This window comes from Lonchura striata, chromosome 1A (assembly GCF_050655825.1).
Source record: "Lonchura striata isolate lonStrDom1 chromosome 1A, ASM5065582v1, whole genome shotgun sequence".
Lineage (NCBI taxonomy): Eukaryota > Metazoa > Chordata > Aves > Passeriformes > Estrildidae > Lonchura > Lonchura striata.
This window is the reverse complement of record NC_140741.1, coordinates 22,434,627-22,449,257: the sequence shown is the minus strand read 5'-3', so window position 1 is coordinate 22,449,257 and position 14,631 is coordinate 22,434,627. Positions and strand designations below refer to the sequence as shown.

At 36.8% G+C, this 14,631-nt stretch overlaps 2 protein-coding genes across 8 annotated transcripts in view; both read left to right on the top strand.

The window, feature by feature from the left end:
• GNPTAB (N-acetylglucosamine-1-phosphate transferase subunits alpha and beta) overlaps positions 1–9,280 on the top strand; it is a 48,895-nt gene extending 39,615 nt beyond the window's left edge. For 3 of the 4 annotated variants that reach the window (XM_085570278.1, XM_021536422.4, XM_021536412.4), the window contains 6 exons: positions 515–628; positions 1,351–1,436; positions 2,308–2,406; positions 5,210–5,377; positions 6,881–6,971; positions 8,085–9,280. In XM_085570278.1, coding sequence (XP_085426404.1) covers positions 515–628; positions 1,351–1,436; positions 2,308–2,406; positions 5,210–5,377; positions 6,881–6,971; positions 8,085–8,162 — 636 coding nt within the window. In that variant the 3' untranslated portion in view covers positions 8,163–9,280. Of the gene's footprint in view, positions 1–514; positions 629–1,350; positions 1,437–2,307; positions 2,407–5,209; positions 5,378–6,880; positions 6,972–7,531; positions 7,590–8,084 lie in introns of all 4 variants that reach the window. The other variant, XM_085570279.1, reaches the window with a different exon arrangement.
• Positions 9,281–9,522: 242 nt separating this feature from the next.
• The window catches only part of SYCP3 (synaptonemal complex protein 3), an 8,950-nt gene continuing 3,841 nt past the window's right edge, over positions 9,523–14,631 (top strand). The window contains exons 1-4 of one of the 4 annotated variants that reach the window (XM_085570307.1): positions 9,523–9,585; positions 11,325–11,471; positions 12,042–12,117; positions 13,046–13,080. In XM_085570307.1, coding sequence (XP_085426433.1) covers positions 11,342–11,471; positions 12,042–12,117; positions 13,046–13,080 — 241 coding nt within the window. In that variant the 5' untranslated portion in view covers positions 9,523–9,585; positions 11,325–11,341. Of the gene's footprint in view, positions 9,586–9,658; positions 9,968–11,156; positions 11,472–12,041; positions 12,118–13,045; positions 13,081–14,631 lie in introns of those variants that run through there. The other 3 variants (XM_085570309.1, XM_085570308.1, XM_021536448.4) reach the window with 3 other exon arrangements.

The following is a 14,631-nucleotide window of genomic DNA, read 5'->3' as shown; positions in this document are numbered from 1 at the left end:
CAGAGAGGCAATGACACAAACCAGTGAAACAATTTGTTTATGACACAGGGCACAGAATCGTTGGCATAGTTGGAACACAGCCCTGCTTTAGTTCATTCCTGGCCTGTACCTTAATCAGAAAATCTTCCTGTCCTTGCAATAATGTACTCTTCTGTTTGTTTGCTTGATTTGGAATTTAATATGCTAGTGTTGATTTGGGAACTCTTTACTGTCCTGACATTAGTAGAAAAGGTGTGCTTTTAATTTTAAATGAAAATAACATTGTCATACCTTATCAGGTCCTAATTAAACTCTGTATTGAGCATTTGCTTTACCTTTTAGGGAGTCTCACTGACTTAGCAGTTACTGAAATGGGGTCTGTTGAATATTAAGTCTACTTCTGTGGACTATAGCACGGAAGTTTGTTATGTTGATAACATTAAATACATTTGTGCACCTTGAATTTTTAGATCTATGTCAGTGTGAAAATCAGTAGGACTTTAAATGGATTTTTTTCCACCTTTCTTTCTGTTAGGATTTGACGGGTCTAGAACAAATGCTAATAAATTGCTCTAAGGCTCTCCCTGCCAACATCACTCAGATCCATGTTATTCCTCCAACTCAGGAAGCATATTATGATCCAAATCTGGTAAGATGCATTGATCTTAAAATATGCTTATTTTCATTCCTGAGTATGTCTTTAGTTCAAAAGCTGGTTTGATTTCTAGAAGGAAAGTATTTACAAAAATCACTACTTTGTATGTACATGAAGTGCTACAAAATTAAAATTTTACAGGCTGCTTCCTAACTTACTAACCCTTAATTTTCTTTAAAAGCAAAGGAAAGCTGAGATTTAGGCTGTTATTATAATTGGGATTTAAAAAATCATCCTTGTTCAGAAAATTTACTGTTATGAACTGAAAAGACAGTAAGCCAAATACCTTTCTGACTAGAACTGTCTGATAAGTCTTTATCTGAATTATAACCCATGTATTCAAGAAACACCCTAAAATCCAAAACTCTCTGCTGTACAGAGATTGCCTGGCCAGTTTTACTGGTGGCCTTTATCAGAGGACTATTAGGCAGCTGTCAAGTTAGTTAGAATTTTTGAGTATTTTACTGAGAATGAAGTTGCAGTGGTTTTGCTGAAAAATGATTTGTAAAATAGGAAATTATGATGTTATGTACCAATATTGTTTTGTTTTTTCCCTCCATAGATGATAACTACTATGATAAAACTATTGCTTTTGATTCCAGGAGAGTAAAGTATGCAGGCCACTCTAGCTGTAATACAAGTTTTCTTACAAAGTACACTTTTAAAACACTCTGTGATTTTCAGTAACCTATAATCTAAACAGTGTTTTCTTCCAGCCTCCAGTAACCAAAAACCTAGTGACCAATTGCAAACCTGTAACTGACAGGATTCGTAAGGCTTACAAGGACAAAAACAAATACAGGTATGTTGTGGCAGTCCTGTGGAAAGAGATGCTTAGTGTTGTAAAGGCATAGGAGGAGGGACATATACATACGTAACCCAAGATTGCACGTCTAGCTAGCAAGTCTTAGCTCAACACCATTTTAACAGTGGAACTAAAGAAACATACTGTTGTTAACTTATGTGTATTTCATTGTGCAGAATGACGTGGGTTTTTTCATAGTTTGCTTAGTGGATTAAATAATTCCATGTTACTTGTGTCATCTTGGGCCATTTACTCATTTATATTGTACAACAGCAAGCCAGAGTATGTTTGGATGGCTAGAGAGTGAGTGAAGTTCAAGTGGCATACAAAGAAGTAAACAGTCTTCCTGTACCTAGAAGTTGCACATCTACTTCATCCTTCCTTCTACTAATGCTTAAAAAAACCCACAAAAAGCATTTTAGTTTTAACTACCTTGTACCTTTCCTATGAGATGTAGGAGTGACAGTGGCATGAGCTTTGTAATTGGAGGAGAGTCTCTGGTGAGACTTGAAGAAGCCTTCAGGGTGCTTTCTTCTATTTAGATAAGTGAAGTGAAAAATATAAGTGTGTTACCTACAACTAGTAAGACTGTTTACCTGGAGTCAAATGTTTTTATTTTATATGCTTTCTCTTAGAATTCAGATCTATGATTGATAGGTGGCTACTAATGATTGATAGAGAAGTGTTCTGTGTAAGAGCATTAGCTGAAAAATTTAAATGTCTCAATAGAAAGTAAATGGCAAATTTTAATGAAGGTTGGCCAATCAGATTAGAAATGTTGCTCAATAATGTTAAATATGAGATTGATATTCATTGAGCCAAACTTTAGGCTGTTTTATTAATAAATAAATATTATTTCAACAATAAGGTTTGAAATCATGGGAGAAGAGGAAATTGCCTTCAAAATGATTCGCACAAATGTTTCTCACGTAGTTGGTCAGCTGGATGACATACGAAAAAATCCCAGGTATCCTGTTCTGTGATTTGTGTGAGGCTGTGAGATGGTTTTAATTTTCTGGTTTGAGTCTTTGAACTTTTTTTTTGTATTTAAAAGATAATTTATTATCATGTATTTCTAAACTGTGTGTTCCAGGGTAAGACAAATTTGAACCAAAAGTATTTCTGATTTTTTCTGTTTGACTGAAGCTGCCTCCTCCCTCTGTTATGCCAGGGGCTATCTCAGTAATTTGTTACTTTTTTATTTATCTAAAATCTTCAAAAATTTAGAAACTTCAACTATTTTTGAAGCTTCCATTTTTGCTGTTCTAGAAGGCATACAGTTTATATTGCAGGCAATTTTATTTTAAAGGAAGAACTTTTTGACCTGCTTTATGCAGGTATTTTATGCTAGGAGTTAGGTATGGATTATTTTGTTACTAAATCAGTTTTGCATATTCATTGTGCTTTCAAGCTCTTTTACTACATGGAAAGAATCTTGCTTCTGTCTTCAGAAAACCAGAGTTTTCTGCCAGTTTAATGAGTTTGGCTGCAAGAAGAGGTCTGACAAGTGTCAAAAGGCAGAGCAAGGAGGAAAGTAGAACCAGGTACCTTGTGCCAGGGAAAGTGAAGCCTCCTCTTTTGGTCAGAGAAAGCTGTTGGGTGATCTCAGCTGCCTGTAAAGCTATAGCATGATTTGTATTTGTAGATAAAGAGTAGATTTCTACTTTCCTCTCAACACTTTTGCTGGGTTATTTATTCAGAAAGCGGAAAGGTAGTCTTGAGGCATTTTACAGCTGAAGGTGGTTTGTATATATTGCTATTATTTCAAAGAGTGCCTTCTGGCCACATAACTCCTATTTTCCAGTAGCCACAATGATCCATTTTAAAAGAAAAGTAGGCAGTGCTCTAGCTCGTCCTGCTGCTTCCTTTTCCTTCTCTATTTCTTTGTCTGCTGGCTATGAGGGTTTTTTTTTCTTGTTAGGCTCAGAGAGGCCTGAGTAATGTAAGTTTCTCACCTTCAGTGTTCACAAAGTGAGGAGTCGATTACCTGGGCTCCATTCCTGTGAAGTACAGTGCAGTATTGTAGTCATATCTTGTTAACAAAGGAGATCTGGCACAGTTATGTAGGCATGCCATTCCTTCTCTTTACCATGTTTTATTTGCATACAAACCAGTAATTATAACCAGTCTCCAAAAACAGGTTTTTAGTGCCTGTCTTGGAATGAACTGAAAGTCTCATTCACTTACTGATCTCCCAGGAATGTTTGGTTTGCACCCTTAAGGCAAAGTGAGCATTAATTGTCTAGGCATTATTTCTGGAATATCCAAAGGAATGTAATTTTTGGTTTCTTTGGGATGAATTTAAACAGTCTTTCTATTAGAAATGAGCTAATATCCTCATCAATCCTGTACTTTGCTGCGTGCAGCAACCTCTCAATCTGTAAGCTGTATCTCTATTCCATGAAGCTAAGCAGGAATATACACTCTAGGAATACAGCTACTGCATTCCTAGGGCTAATGAGCTGCCAGTCCAAGGGATGAGGTCAGGGACAGTCCAGAGTTAACTCCCAAAATGCTTAGAGTGTAACCATGATTGCCATAACCAGCTGCTTTGCATAGCATTACTTGATACAGGAGATACAGCCTGCTCGTTTTTGGAGAGGCATATTTTTCCTTCTCAGATGTAGCAATTTGAATGCCTGGTTATGCCCTGCACATAATTGTCTAGAGCAAGGTTACCAATTATGCTAGATGCAGTGTATTACCAATTATGCCAGATGCAATGTGTTGCCATTCACTGCTAATTCCCTGTGTGGGCTGATAGACAAGCTCCAGAGTTCTGCTTATTTCCAGATTCTTGTAGAAGTCTGAACTTTGCTCTTTGGGGGAGCACACCATACTATAGAGAATACGGCTGACCAGAACTGCTTATTTACAAAGGTTAGCAATGACAAGGCATATGTCATCAGATATGATTTCTGCCTCCGGGGAAAATATAGGCTCTTGTATCTCACAATATAAATAAAGCACATAACCTTGCCCAAATGTGGGAAGGGGAATTTTGTTGTCAAGCACCAGGTCAGAATGGCCAAGAGGACATAGCAGTTTAGCACACTAGCTGATGCTTTAGTGTCAGTTTTTTGCAGTAACTTAGTTCCATGTTTTTTATGTGAGAAGTAGCTCTCTGCAGGAGCCATTATTGGGAGTGTGCTTATTTAGTGATTTCCATGTAAATTCTATGCAAATTGTTGTTTTTTTGTTTTTTTTGGTTGGTTATACAGGTCCAGCTTTGAGTCTGTGACTTGACAGACTAATTTATATAATGTTCTCAGTAAACCAAAACCAAGCTTTGCCCTGTCTTATACTATACAATATAGTTTTAATGCTGATTTTCTATAAAGAATTCAGCATACACACTAAAATAGTAATAATTTAGTATGTTTCCCTCCTACAGTGAAGCTCACTTTGTTATTTAAGAGACTTTGCTCATGATAAATATAAAAATCCTTACCCAGATTTTAATGCTGTGTTCAATGGACTGTTCAATGGGATGGTGCACACTCTAGTGCCCGTTAGATGGCAGCATTATATAACTAGAAATGTGGCCTGTCACTGGATTCTTCTGAGGTTTTGACTTGCTGACAATCCTAGTGCTCTTAGAATTAAAATAAAATTAGTTTTAAATAATGCAACAATAAAAAACTCCTGTTTGGTTTAAAAATGATACGGTTTCAATTTTGTTTTAAAGGATTATGTTTATGTTATTTGTTTGGCAATACCTTTCCCATATTATCAAGGAAATATTCTAACAATTTCATCTTGTTTCCTAGAAAATTTGTTTGCCTAAATGACAATATTGATCACAATCATAAGGATGCGCAAACAGTGAAAGCAGTGCTTAGGGATTTTTATGAGTCGATGTTTCCCATCCCTTCCCAATTTGAACTGCCAAGAGAATATCGGAATCGTTTCCTTCACATGCATGAGCTCCAAGAATGGTATGTTCCACAAGTTCTTTTCAAGTTACTGTAGTGCAGTAATATATAATTACCTAAAATACTGCTAACAAGCTGATTTTCCTCCAGTATTGTCATGAAAGAGTTAACAGTGAAAATAGCGTGGTGAGATTTTAATGGACTAAAATATGAAGTCTGCAGAATTTGGGCTTTTCCAGTGCTTAAATGCTCATCAGTATTTTATCAATTGTTCCTAACCTACTGCAAACAAAAGTTGTTGGTTTGTTCTTTTGTTTGGTTTTTTAAAAAATAAAACAGGAATTCTAGCTTTCTTTAAATGTAAAAAAGCCCCAAACCATTGTTACATTTCTGACGTGATTTTTTTAATCCGTCACATAGCAATAACCATCTAGATAAAAATCAGAAAAGATATGTGTGTCTTGTTTTTGTATAATATGTGAAATTTTTGTGAGTGTTTATCTCTTGCCATTTTATAAATAACAACTGAAGAAATTGGAGTAGTTGACAAGCAAAACGTTGACAGATACAGTGACAAAAATGACACAAGACTAATATAAGCAATCCTGTTGCTGATCAGCAAATCATGAGAAATAGCTGTTAATAAGAAAATAGAAAGCATTAGAAGAACTCTAGAAGGAATCAGGATTGTAGGCATAATTGTAGTGCTACAAGCCCTGCTGTACTAGTGGTGGAGGGAGCAGGGGCCGAACCCATTTCAGCAGTTAGCTTTAGAAATTTGTGCTGGAGAAATAGACACAGTATTGGCTCCCTTTAAGAGATCCTCCATCAAGTCTTTTCGTAGCTTCAAAAAGACACTTTGTCTTGTTTGTAGCCCAAGATGATTCTACCAGGGTGCGTTAAGGCAGGCTTAAGTGCTAGTGGAAATCAAAGTATTTTCAGAATCGCAGGACAGCCCAGGTTGGCAGGGACCTTGAAAATTATCTGGCCCAACATTTAATGGGAAAAGGTACTTAGATGACACTATCACCTGCCAGCTCTCAAGTGTTCTGGCTACAGGTATATAACTGTAGCACATAAGGGAATTGCAGTTTGGTCAAAAAGGAGATAGTGTGACTGCAAAACCACAGTTGCCACAAGTAGGTGTGGCACTTGGGGATGTAGTTTAGGTGTGGACTTGGCAGTCTTAGCTTAACAGTTGGACTTGGTCTTTGAGGGAATTCCTAACTTAAGATCCTATGATCTAGCACCCTGAGCAGTCATATCTTGGAAGCTTCCAGTGGTGCAGACTCTATCCAGCCTTTGGGGAGACTGCTCTGGAAATTACTGTTTTGACTGTAAAAAAGATTTCCTTATATCAAGATGAAGCCTCTCCCAGTCCAACTTGTAGCTGTTGCCCCTTGTCCTCTCTATGTGGCTCTTTGTAAAGAGAGAGCCTGTGTCCTCCTTTTAGTCACCCTTTAAGAACTGAAAAAAACTTTCTTTGTATGTTTTGTGGAAACTCTTTTAATATTTGAATTTATGGTATATGAAGCTGTTTTTCTGTTTCCTTCTTTCTTTGTCCAGGAGGGCATATAGAGACAAGCTCAAATTCTGGACCCACTGTGTTCTAATAACACTTATTCTATTTACAGTCGTCTCATTTTTTGCTGAACAGGTAAAATTAATGTCTTATCAAATATATATAACACTTAACAGATTATGGAATCTTCAGGATAACATTGGATGGATTTTTAAAATAGGTTTTGAAGAGTAGCTAGGATTTTCCCTTCTTAAAAGAAGTAAAGATGTTACATGACTCATGATTAGGTTGCTTTAATTTTTAAGACACCATGTTGAGCTTCTTTGAAAATAGAGTTATATGGGGAGGAGGAGAGTGGCACCTTCTCAGGTGTCTTGTGACAGTGAAGCCATCAGCAGTGTGCTAAATTTTTGAAACTCTTGGTCTGTTAACATGGATATTGTAGAAGTGTATAGTAAGTTAAGAGGAAGGAAAATGAGTGCAGAAGGGGATCTTAAGTTACTTAAAGGCCTTATCAAAATCTCTTCCATAAGTAAATTGCAAAGGCTCCTACTGAATTCAAAAGGTTTTGAATCTGACTCAACAGAAAAAAACCTTTGACTTCTGCAAGCTTAAAATGGCTTTCTTGAACATGATTAGTCCTGCTAAACTCAGAGGGAGTCAATGGAACAAATCATATGGGTAATTCTTTGCAGGTTGGGGCCTTAAGTTACACTTTCCGTGGTCTGATGAAGAGGGTGTAATTCTTGAAAGGTTGGCTTTTGATTATTATTTTTTCCCACCTGTGACTTTTGCATGACTCTATCCCTCGATTTTCAGCCTTTTTTATATAGTAGAAAACTCCATTAGCAATTTGGTTTTGGAAGGGGATACTCAACTCAGTGGTACAGTTAGGAATCTAAGTACCATTTTAAGATGTCAGCTTTGTGCTGATCTTTTAAAAATAGAATGTAGCCTGGTGTTAATTTAAATACATAAATTACCTTTAAGATAATCAGAATAAAGGGATGGTGTATTTTTTCACTTTCTGCTTGTATTCTGATTATTGAGAAGTCTAGTGGAAATGTGCACATCTAATAGATGAATTGGAGTAAAAAATGACTTTCTGGCATAATCTGAAAAAAAAGTTCAGTACTGAGTATTTACCATGGGTGGTACAGATTTGATAGTCTGTAGGATGAAAACCTGACCAGCTGTGGACCTTTAGTCCAGCAGAGAACTACATATTGTATTTTTTTCTCTCCTCAGCTAATTGCACTTAAACGAAAGATTTTTCCAAGGAGAAGGATCCAAAAAGAAGTTGGTCATGAACGAATCAAAGTGTAGAAGAGCTTTATTTTGGAGATCAGTCTACCTCAAACTGTGATTAAGCATTTTAAATGTCTCTTTCATAAGTGTCTTTTCTGGTTTGCTGTTTAACTACATTGATATGAAGAAAAAAATTCATGCACCTACATTCAAATCTCTGCAGTACTCTTCAGGATATAAAAGCTGCTGGAGCTGTGACAATGCAAAATAACAACAAAAGATAATTGCAGGACACCTGTACATAGGCAGTTTTCAACAGATCTTACTTTACAACTCTTAGTTCATGGCCATGTTATCCTTTTTTATAAAAAGGGTTACCTAAATAAATGTAACTGCATTTATTGCAGTGGATGTTGCCAACTAGATAAAATGTTGGAAGGAAAAGTTGTTTGGGATCAGCGTAAGAAGTCCTTGATCTTGCATTCCAAAGCATTTTGCAAATTTCTGTCATTGCTGCTTTTTTAGCCCTCCAGGGAAAATTGAGAATTATGTAACTTGTCATTTAAATTTAGAATACATTTATAGATGTTGACATTCTTTAAAGCACAGTGACAATTCATCTCTCTATTTGTAGTGTATAATTGGGATTTGAAAGAAAGGTATGCTACTAAAAAATTACACAGTAACAACATCTAATGGTTTATTTGAAAGATGTTTTATATGTGGTGTATTATAGTCCAAAGAATACAGAAAGAAATGGTGTTATTTCCTGGCTTGATTACAGAGGATTGTAATCAAAGGAAAATGATAAAGTTAGAATATTTTACAAGCATTGTAAATCAAAAAGCAAAAGTGCCTCTGTATGAATGGGTAACAAACAAAATAGAAAAGTATGGGGAGCAGTGTTTCACTTCATAAAACAATATTTGTACTGACATACAATGCTGTGGTGTTTTTAAATTTCACAGGATTTGGCCCTGTATTTTGCTGAGATATGGGAATAGTGTGGTTTTATGTGGGAAAGGGTACTGAATCTTTTCAAGCATAAAATTTTGATGGTGTATCTTCACTTAATTGTATTAGCAGTATTCAAAAAGCATTAATTTTTGTAATCGGATGATGTACAAAATGTATGTGCATATGTATTGTAAGATACTTGGCTTGCTTTGGAGTTAACTAAAATGTGATGAAAGTTTCGTCTGCTGTTTCTGTTTCAAAGCCAACCAAAGCTCACACAATTTCGTAAATTAGCCAGGAATCTATATGAGTCTTTACGCCAAAAGTTCTTATATTTTCTGTAAAAAACCTTGCAGCTTTAATGATTTAATAGTAATTTGAAGCACGGCTCCGTTCTCAAAGCGGGATGAATCTTTCGAGGATGCGCAGGCGGTGCCCGGCCCCGCTCCTGAGGGCGGTGGCGCCGCGCCCGTTCCCGCCCTTTCCCGGCAGCGGGAGCGCCGTGAGGGCGGCAGCGGGACCGGGACCGCCGGCCGGGGCTCTGGTGCGGGCGGGGCCGGGGCTCTGGTGCGGGCGGGGCCGGGGCTCTGGTGCGGGCGGGGCCGGGGCTCTGGTGCGGGCAGGGCCGGGGCTCTGGTGCGGGGCCGGGGCTCTGGTGCGGGGCCGGGGCTCTGCTGCGGGGCCGGTGCGGGCAGCGCCGTCCCTGCCCCGGCGCGTCCCCTCAGGCTGAGCGGCCAAGGCTCCCTTGCTGCTCTGAGGTGCGTCCCCGCAGTGAAAAGCCCCGCACAGGAAAGAAATTCACACAAGCACCGGTTTTGTTTAGTGTCTTTTCGGGGCAGGGCGGAAACAAAGAGGAGAGTTTTCCTAAAAGTCCCCGTTAAAATACGCAGCTGTGGATTGAAGACGCTCAGATCGGCTAAAACACGGTAGATCGGTACCTGCACGGGATGGGTGGGGGCTGCTTGGGCTTGTGAGGTGGCAGGATTGTTTTACACCTGGCTGAGGGGGACTGACAAGTTCTACTTTGTAAACTGAGTTTTAGCACGAAGGAAAGTGTATGTCAGATAAAATAGATGCTTGCAGTTCAAAATTAAAGTGTCTTAGCAGCACAGGGACAGGCACAGCCAGACACTATGGACCAGCACTCTCCTCCTTTACATCGTCCTCAACAGGCACTAGTCAAAAAGCAGATTAAGTCTTGGCATTTTTCTCTCATTTGAGGATAATTCTAATGCAAAGGCTTTTGATTTTCCAGTCAGTTAAGACACTTGTTTTTCAAGACACTTGTAAAATCTAAAATTCTACATACTATGAAGAGAAACATCAACCTCAGGAAAAGCTCGGTATTAAAAAGTACTCTTCCCTTAGCATAGCGTGGCTATGTTTGTACAGACCCACGGAATTTGGAATTAAAAAACATTTTCACAGCTATTGACAAATAACAAAAAAAAACCCAACAACCAAAACATAAATAGTAAACTGAGGTGTGAGAGTTGATAATATTGGGGGGACCTCACAGTCCTTGAAATTAAAAAGATCTTTAATGGAGTTCTCCATTTCCATGTGTGAACTTAATTTTTAGTTCTGTCTCTGCCCTGGCTAGTGGAAAACCTATTGCTATTTTTAGCAGTGTTGGATTGTGTCTAGAATGAGAGGTTTACTAAAGTAAATAAATGAATAATTTTTTAAAGAGTAGTCTATCTGTATAATGTTTGCCAGTGTAGAAATGGCATTACTTATGTTACAGAATGCAGAGGTATAATAGCTATAAAGAAAGATAAATCGGAACCTGGAAGTTGCTCAGGACTTTAAAAAATGGCATAAGCATATTTATATTTACAGTAAGCATATGTATACTTTACAGTGTGGGATGTCTTGTAGAATCACATTGTTCTCTGTGATTTAGCATTTCTCTTTTTTGGACAACTATTGGCATAGCTTTTGGGGAATGCCGTGCTGGACATGACAAAATGTGTAATAAACCTTATGGAAGCTAAGCTGGCAGACATCTTAATAAAACAGATAATTTGTATTGTTTTTTTCCAGCAGAATTAAGTATGTTCCTAATAGCCCTGGCATTTTTTAGCATGCTTTTAAAAGCATCACTGATGGGTAATGCTGTGGAATACCTCAAAACTAAACGAGTTTGACTGCTTGCATATCTTTACAGGTGCAGTCTGTTACAAAGAGATATCTATAATAGGTCCATGTAAGCATGAAAACATATTTATTTTCAATTTATTGTGGAGGAAGTTATGTCACAAACACAATATACTGTTTCAGTAGGAAAAGATCTCACCATGGCACCATTGGGAAGAAAGCATGGAGGAAAAACTGGTAAACCAGCACAGGACGATCAGACCATACCTACTTTTGACTTTGAGGAGGAAAGAAAAGAACTGAGTGGATCAGAGGAAGATATTAGAGAAGGTGCTTATATGATTTTTTTAGGACATTTGTAAAATGTGAATTTTATCACATTTGTTACTATGAAAAGAAGGGAAGAAGTGACTCAGCCAGGGACTGAGCACAGCATGATTTGTAGTGCCAAAGACCACCAGGCTCCTACTGTGTAGTTTTGATTGGTAATTTTCAAAATAATATCTCTGATTTTTTTTCTAAAGGTACAGAATTTTAGTACCTTTTTTACAGTAAAATTCAGATTGGACTTTTATAATTTATGTTATTCTTAGCTTTCTGATGATTGCTATATTGAGGGTTGTGAGTAATGGTGCAATAGTGGACAGAGAAAGTAAAACTATCTGGGAGCAGGGTAGAGAACTCAAAGCAGTGCCAGCTCCATTCTGGTCTTTCAGAATAATTCACCACCATCTGTCAGCTTCAGACTCAGAGTTATAGGAGCTGCCTCTGTTACTGATGGGAACTGACCATGAGGCATGGTCAGGGAAATGGCATTACAGAAAAGTAATTACACTTTTTATAACTCAAACAACCAACAAAAAATGTATTTTTGTAAGTATTTCTATACTCCTTCTTAAGGTGACATACCAGTAATGGACAAGCATGGAAAGAAAAGACCTCTGGTGACTACTCATGTGGTTCCAGATGATGTGGGGTAAGGTTAGATGTTTGGGGGCTTTTTCCAAAATAAGTTGATCTTAAATAGATACCAACTTCAGTTATTCACTATGCTTATTTTTGCTTTGTTTGAGTTTGGTTTGGGGATTTTTTTAGTATGTGACTAAAAAAATCAAGTGACAGAAAAAAATGTAAACAGTAATTCTTTAGTTTCTTTTGAACATGCAGAAGAAATTTATATATTTGTTCTTAAAATTTCTTTTACAAGATTACTTTTTTATCCTAAATTGTTGGTAATGTCATTAAATTCTCTTAATTTTTTTCTTCTCATTTTAGTTGCTTGAAGATATTACCAATACTTTAAACAATCCACATGTTGCATGAAAAAGAATTTATTTTACAGATAAATCTTACCAGATTTCATATTCATGGACAATGTAAATGTAATAAAAAAATACATGCTAAAAGTTTTCAAGCAGATTATAACTGTTAGTTTGAATACACTGTTTTTACTTTTTTGTAACACTACCTTACACATTGGTGTTACCATCTTAAAGATGCTGTAAAAACAACCCTGAAATTATTTGCCTTGGGATTTTTTACTGTGCCAGTCATGATAACTGAGATGCATTAGTTTTCATTTGGTGTTCCAAATACCCATTCTGTTTTGTCATAGGGAATAATCAATTTACTGACTGCCCTTACTCAACCATTAAGTACCTAATAGTGCCTCTTTAGTGGAGAGTCAGCTAATAGATTCTACCTTTTTTTTTTTAAGCAAATTAGTCTGAAAAAGAAACGTCTTATAAGAGGAGAAAAGGAGTAAAATTATTTTTTCTTATGGCAGTGGCAGTTCTACTTCTTCTTAGACGTAACAGGCATGTGGATAAAATTAGTTCTAAGCATATTCAACAGGTCTGAAGTCAGAAAATGGGCAAGTAAAAATTTGAAACACTATTTTGTAGGGGTGAAGTCCAGAATATGTTGGAGAGATTTGGAGGTAAGTACATTTGCATTCTAATAAATAAAAAAATAGTTGCAGAGTTGGCAGTAATAACTCACCATAAAATAACTTTCAAGACTTATGTAAAATGACTAGTCTCTGTAGTACTTTTCAGCATTTCTGAATAAAGCCAGTTTTCAGGGAAAAAAAAAGTTATATCTAAGGAGAGCAAAGGGAAAGAAGAGGAGGGAATAACTGCGTATAAATGAGTCACAGTTTGTAAGTGTAGATAATTACAAAGGAAAAGGGAAAGATGCATGAGTGCTTTGGATAATCAATTCAAATTTTAAGATGAAGTCTAAGAGGTAATTAATATATTGTAGAGAAAAGGGATGACAGCAGTTTGCTGTTGGTCTCTCAATTTTTTGTTACACTGACATAGAGGATACTGGGGATGGCAAAAGTGAGAAATAAGGGAAATATAAATGTTAATATAAGCAGCAAAAGAGAACAAACAGTTCTAATTTTTTGTTACACTGACATAGAGGATATTGGGGATGGCAAAAGTGAGAAATAAGGGAAATGTAAATGTTAATATAAGCAGCAGCAGTTCTAATTCTAGATAAGCAATTTTGGAAGTAGAGTTTAGTTGTGATACAGAATGAGAGAGCAGTCTGTACTTCCAGGAATCTAGAGAACAGGGAATCAGCAGGTAAGAGAATTTCAGCAGTCAAAAGGAACATGAGTTTCTAGAACAGCTAGATAAGGGGGGTAAGTAATACCAGTCATCCAGTGATGAGCAATTTGTGTGTGTCACTTAGCAGGATTTAGTATAGTCATAATCAGATCCTCAGGTGACTTTACCTAGTTAAACTAGAGATGGAGAAAAAAAAAACTTTTAACATTTGTAAAGAATGTACAATACCTATCACAGAATAAGCACACATCAAAAAGCCATGGAAGGAAGGGAAACAATTTTAATGCCAGCATTACACACTCAATAGCTGAATAATACTTTCATTGTATGTAATAAAAGAAACCTGTACAGGGTCATTACTTGCATGTCAAATTTAAGGTGAAAGAGGAACTTGAGTAACTCCTTAATCCCCAAATAGGACTTTTGTCTGTCATAAAATTACATATTTTGTATTACATATTAGAATTACAGATCTGGAAATTCAGATAAGAAGGGGATTTCAATGCTAAAAAGTTACAACTGCGTGTAATTTAAGACTCAAGAAAGGAAAGAAAGGAAGGATAGAAGGAGGGAAAATGAATGGATCAGAGAGGATGCTGCCTGCACAAAACTGTAGGTTTGGCATTAGCAGAGACAGATGCCTCAGCAAATTAGAGAAGTTTGACAGATGTTTCCTGAAATCTACAGTGAACAGGAAAATAAATTACTGTATTAATCTCAAGCTGTGACTTGATAAATCTCCAAATGTAAACCGAAGTGAAACAAACACAGTAACTTACATTAATACATAAAAAGTACTGTCTCTCTGAAGTATAAAAATAGTTGTTCATTCATTAAGTATGCTTACAGGTCTAGTAACCACATACTAAGCTTAATTTATTTCTGCAATTCAAGAAATTTGCATATGACTC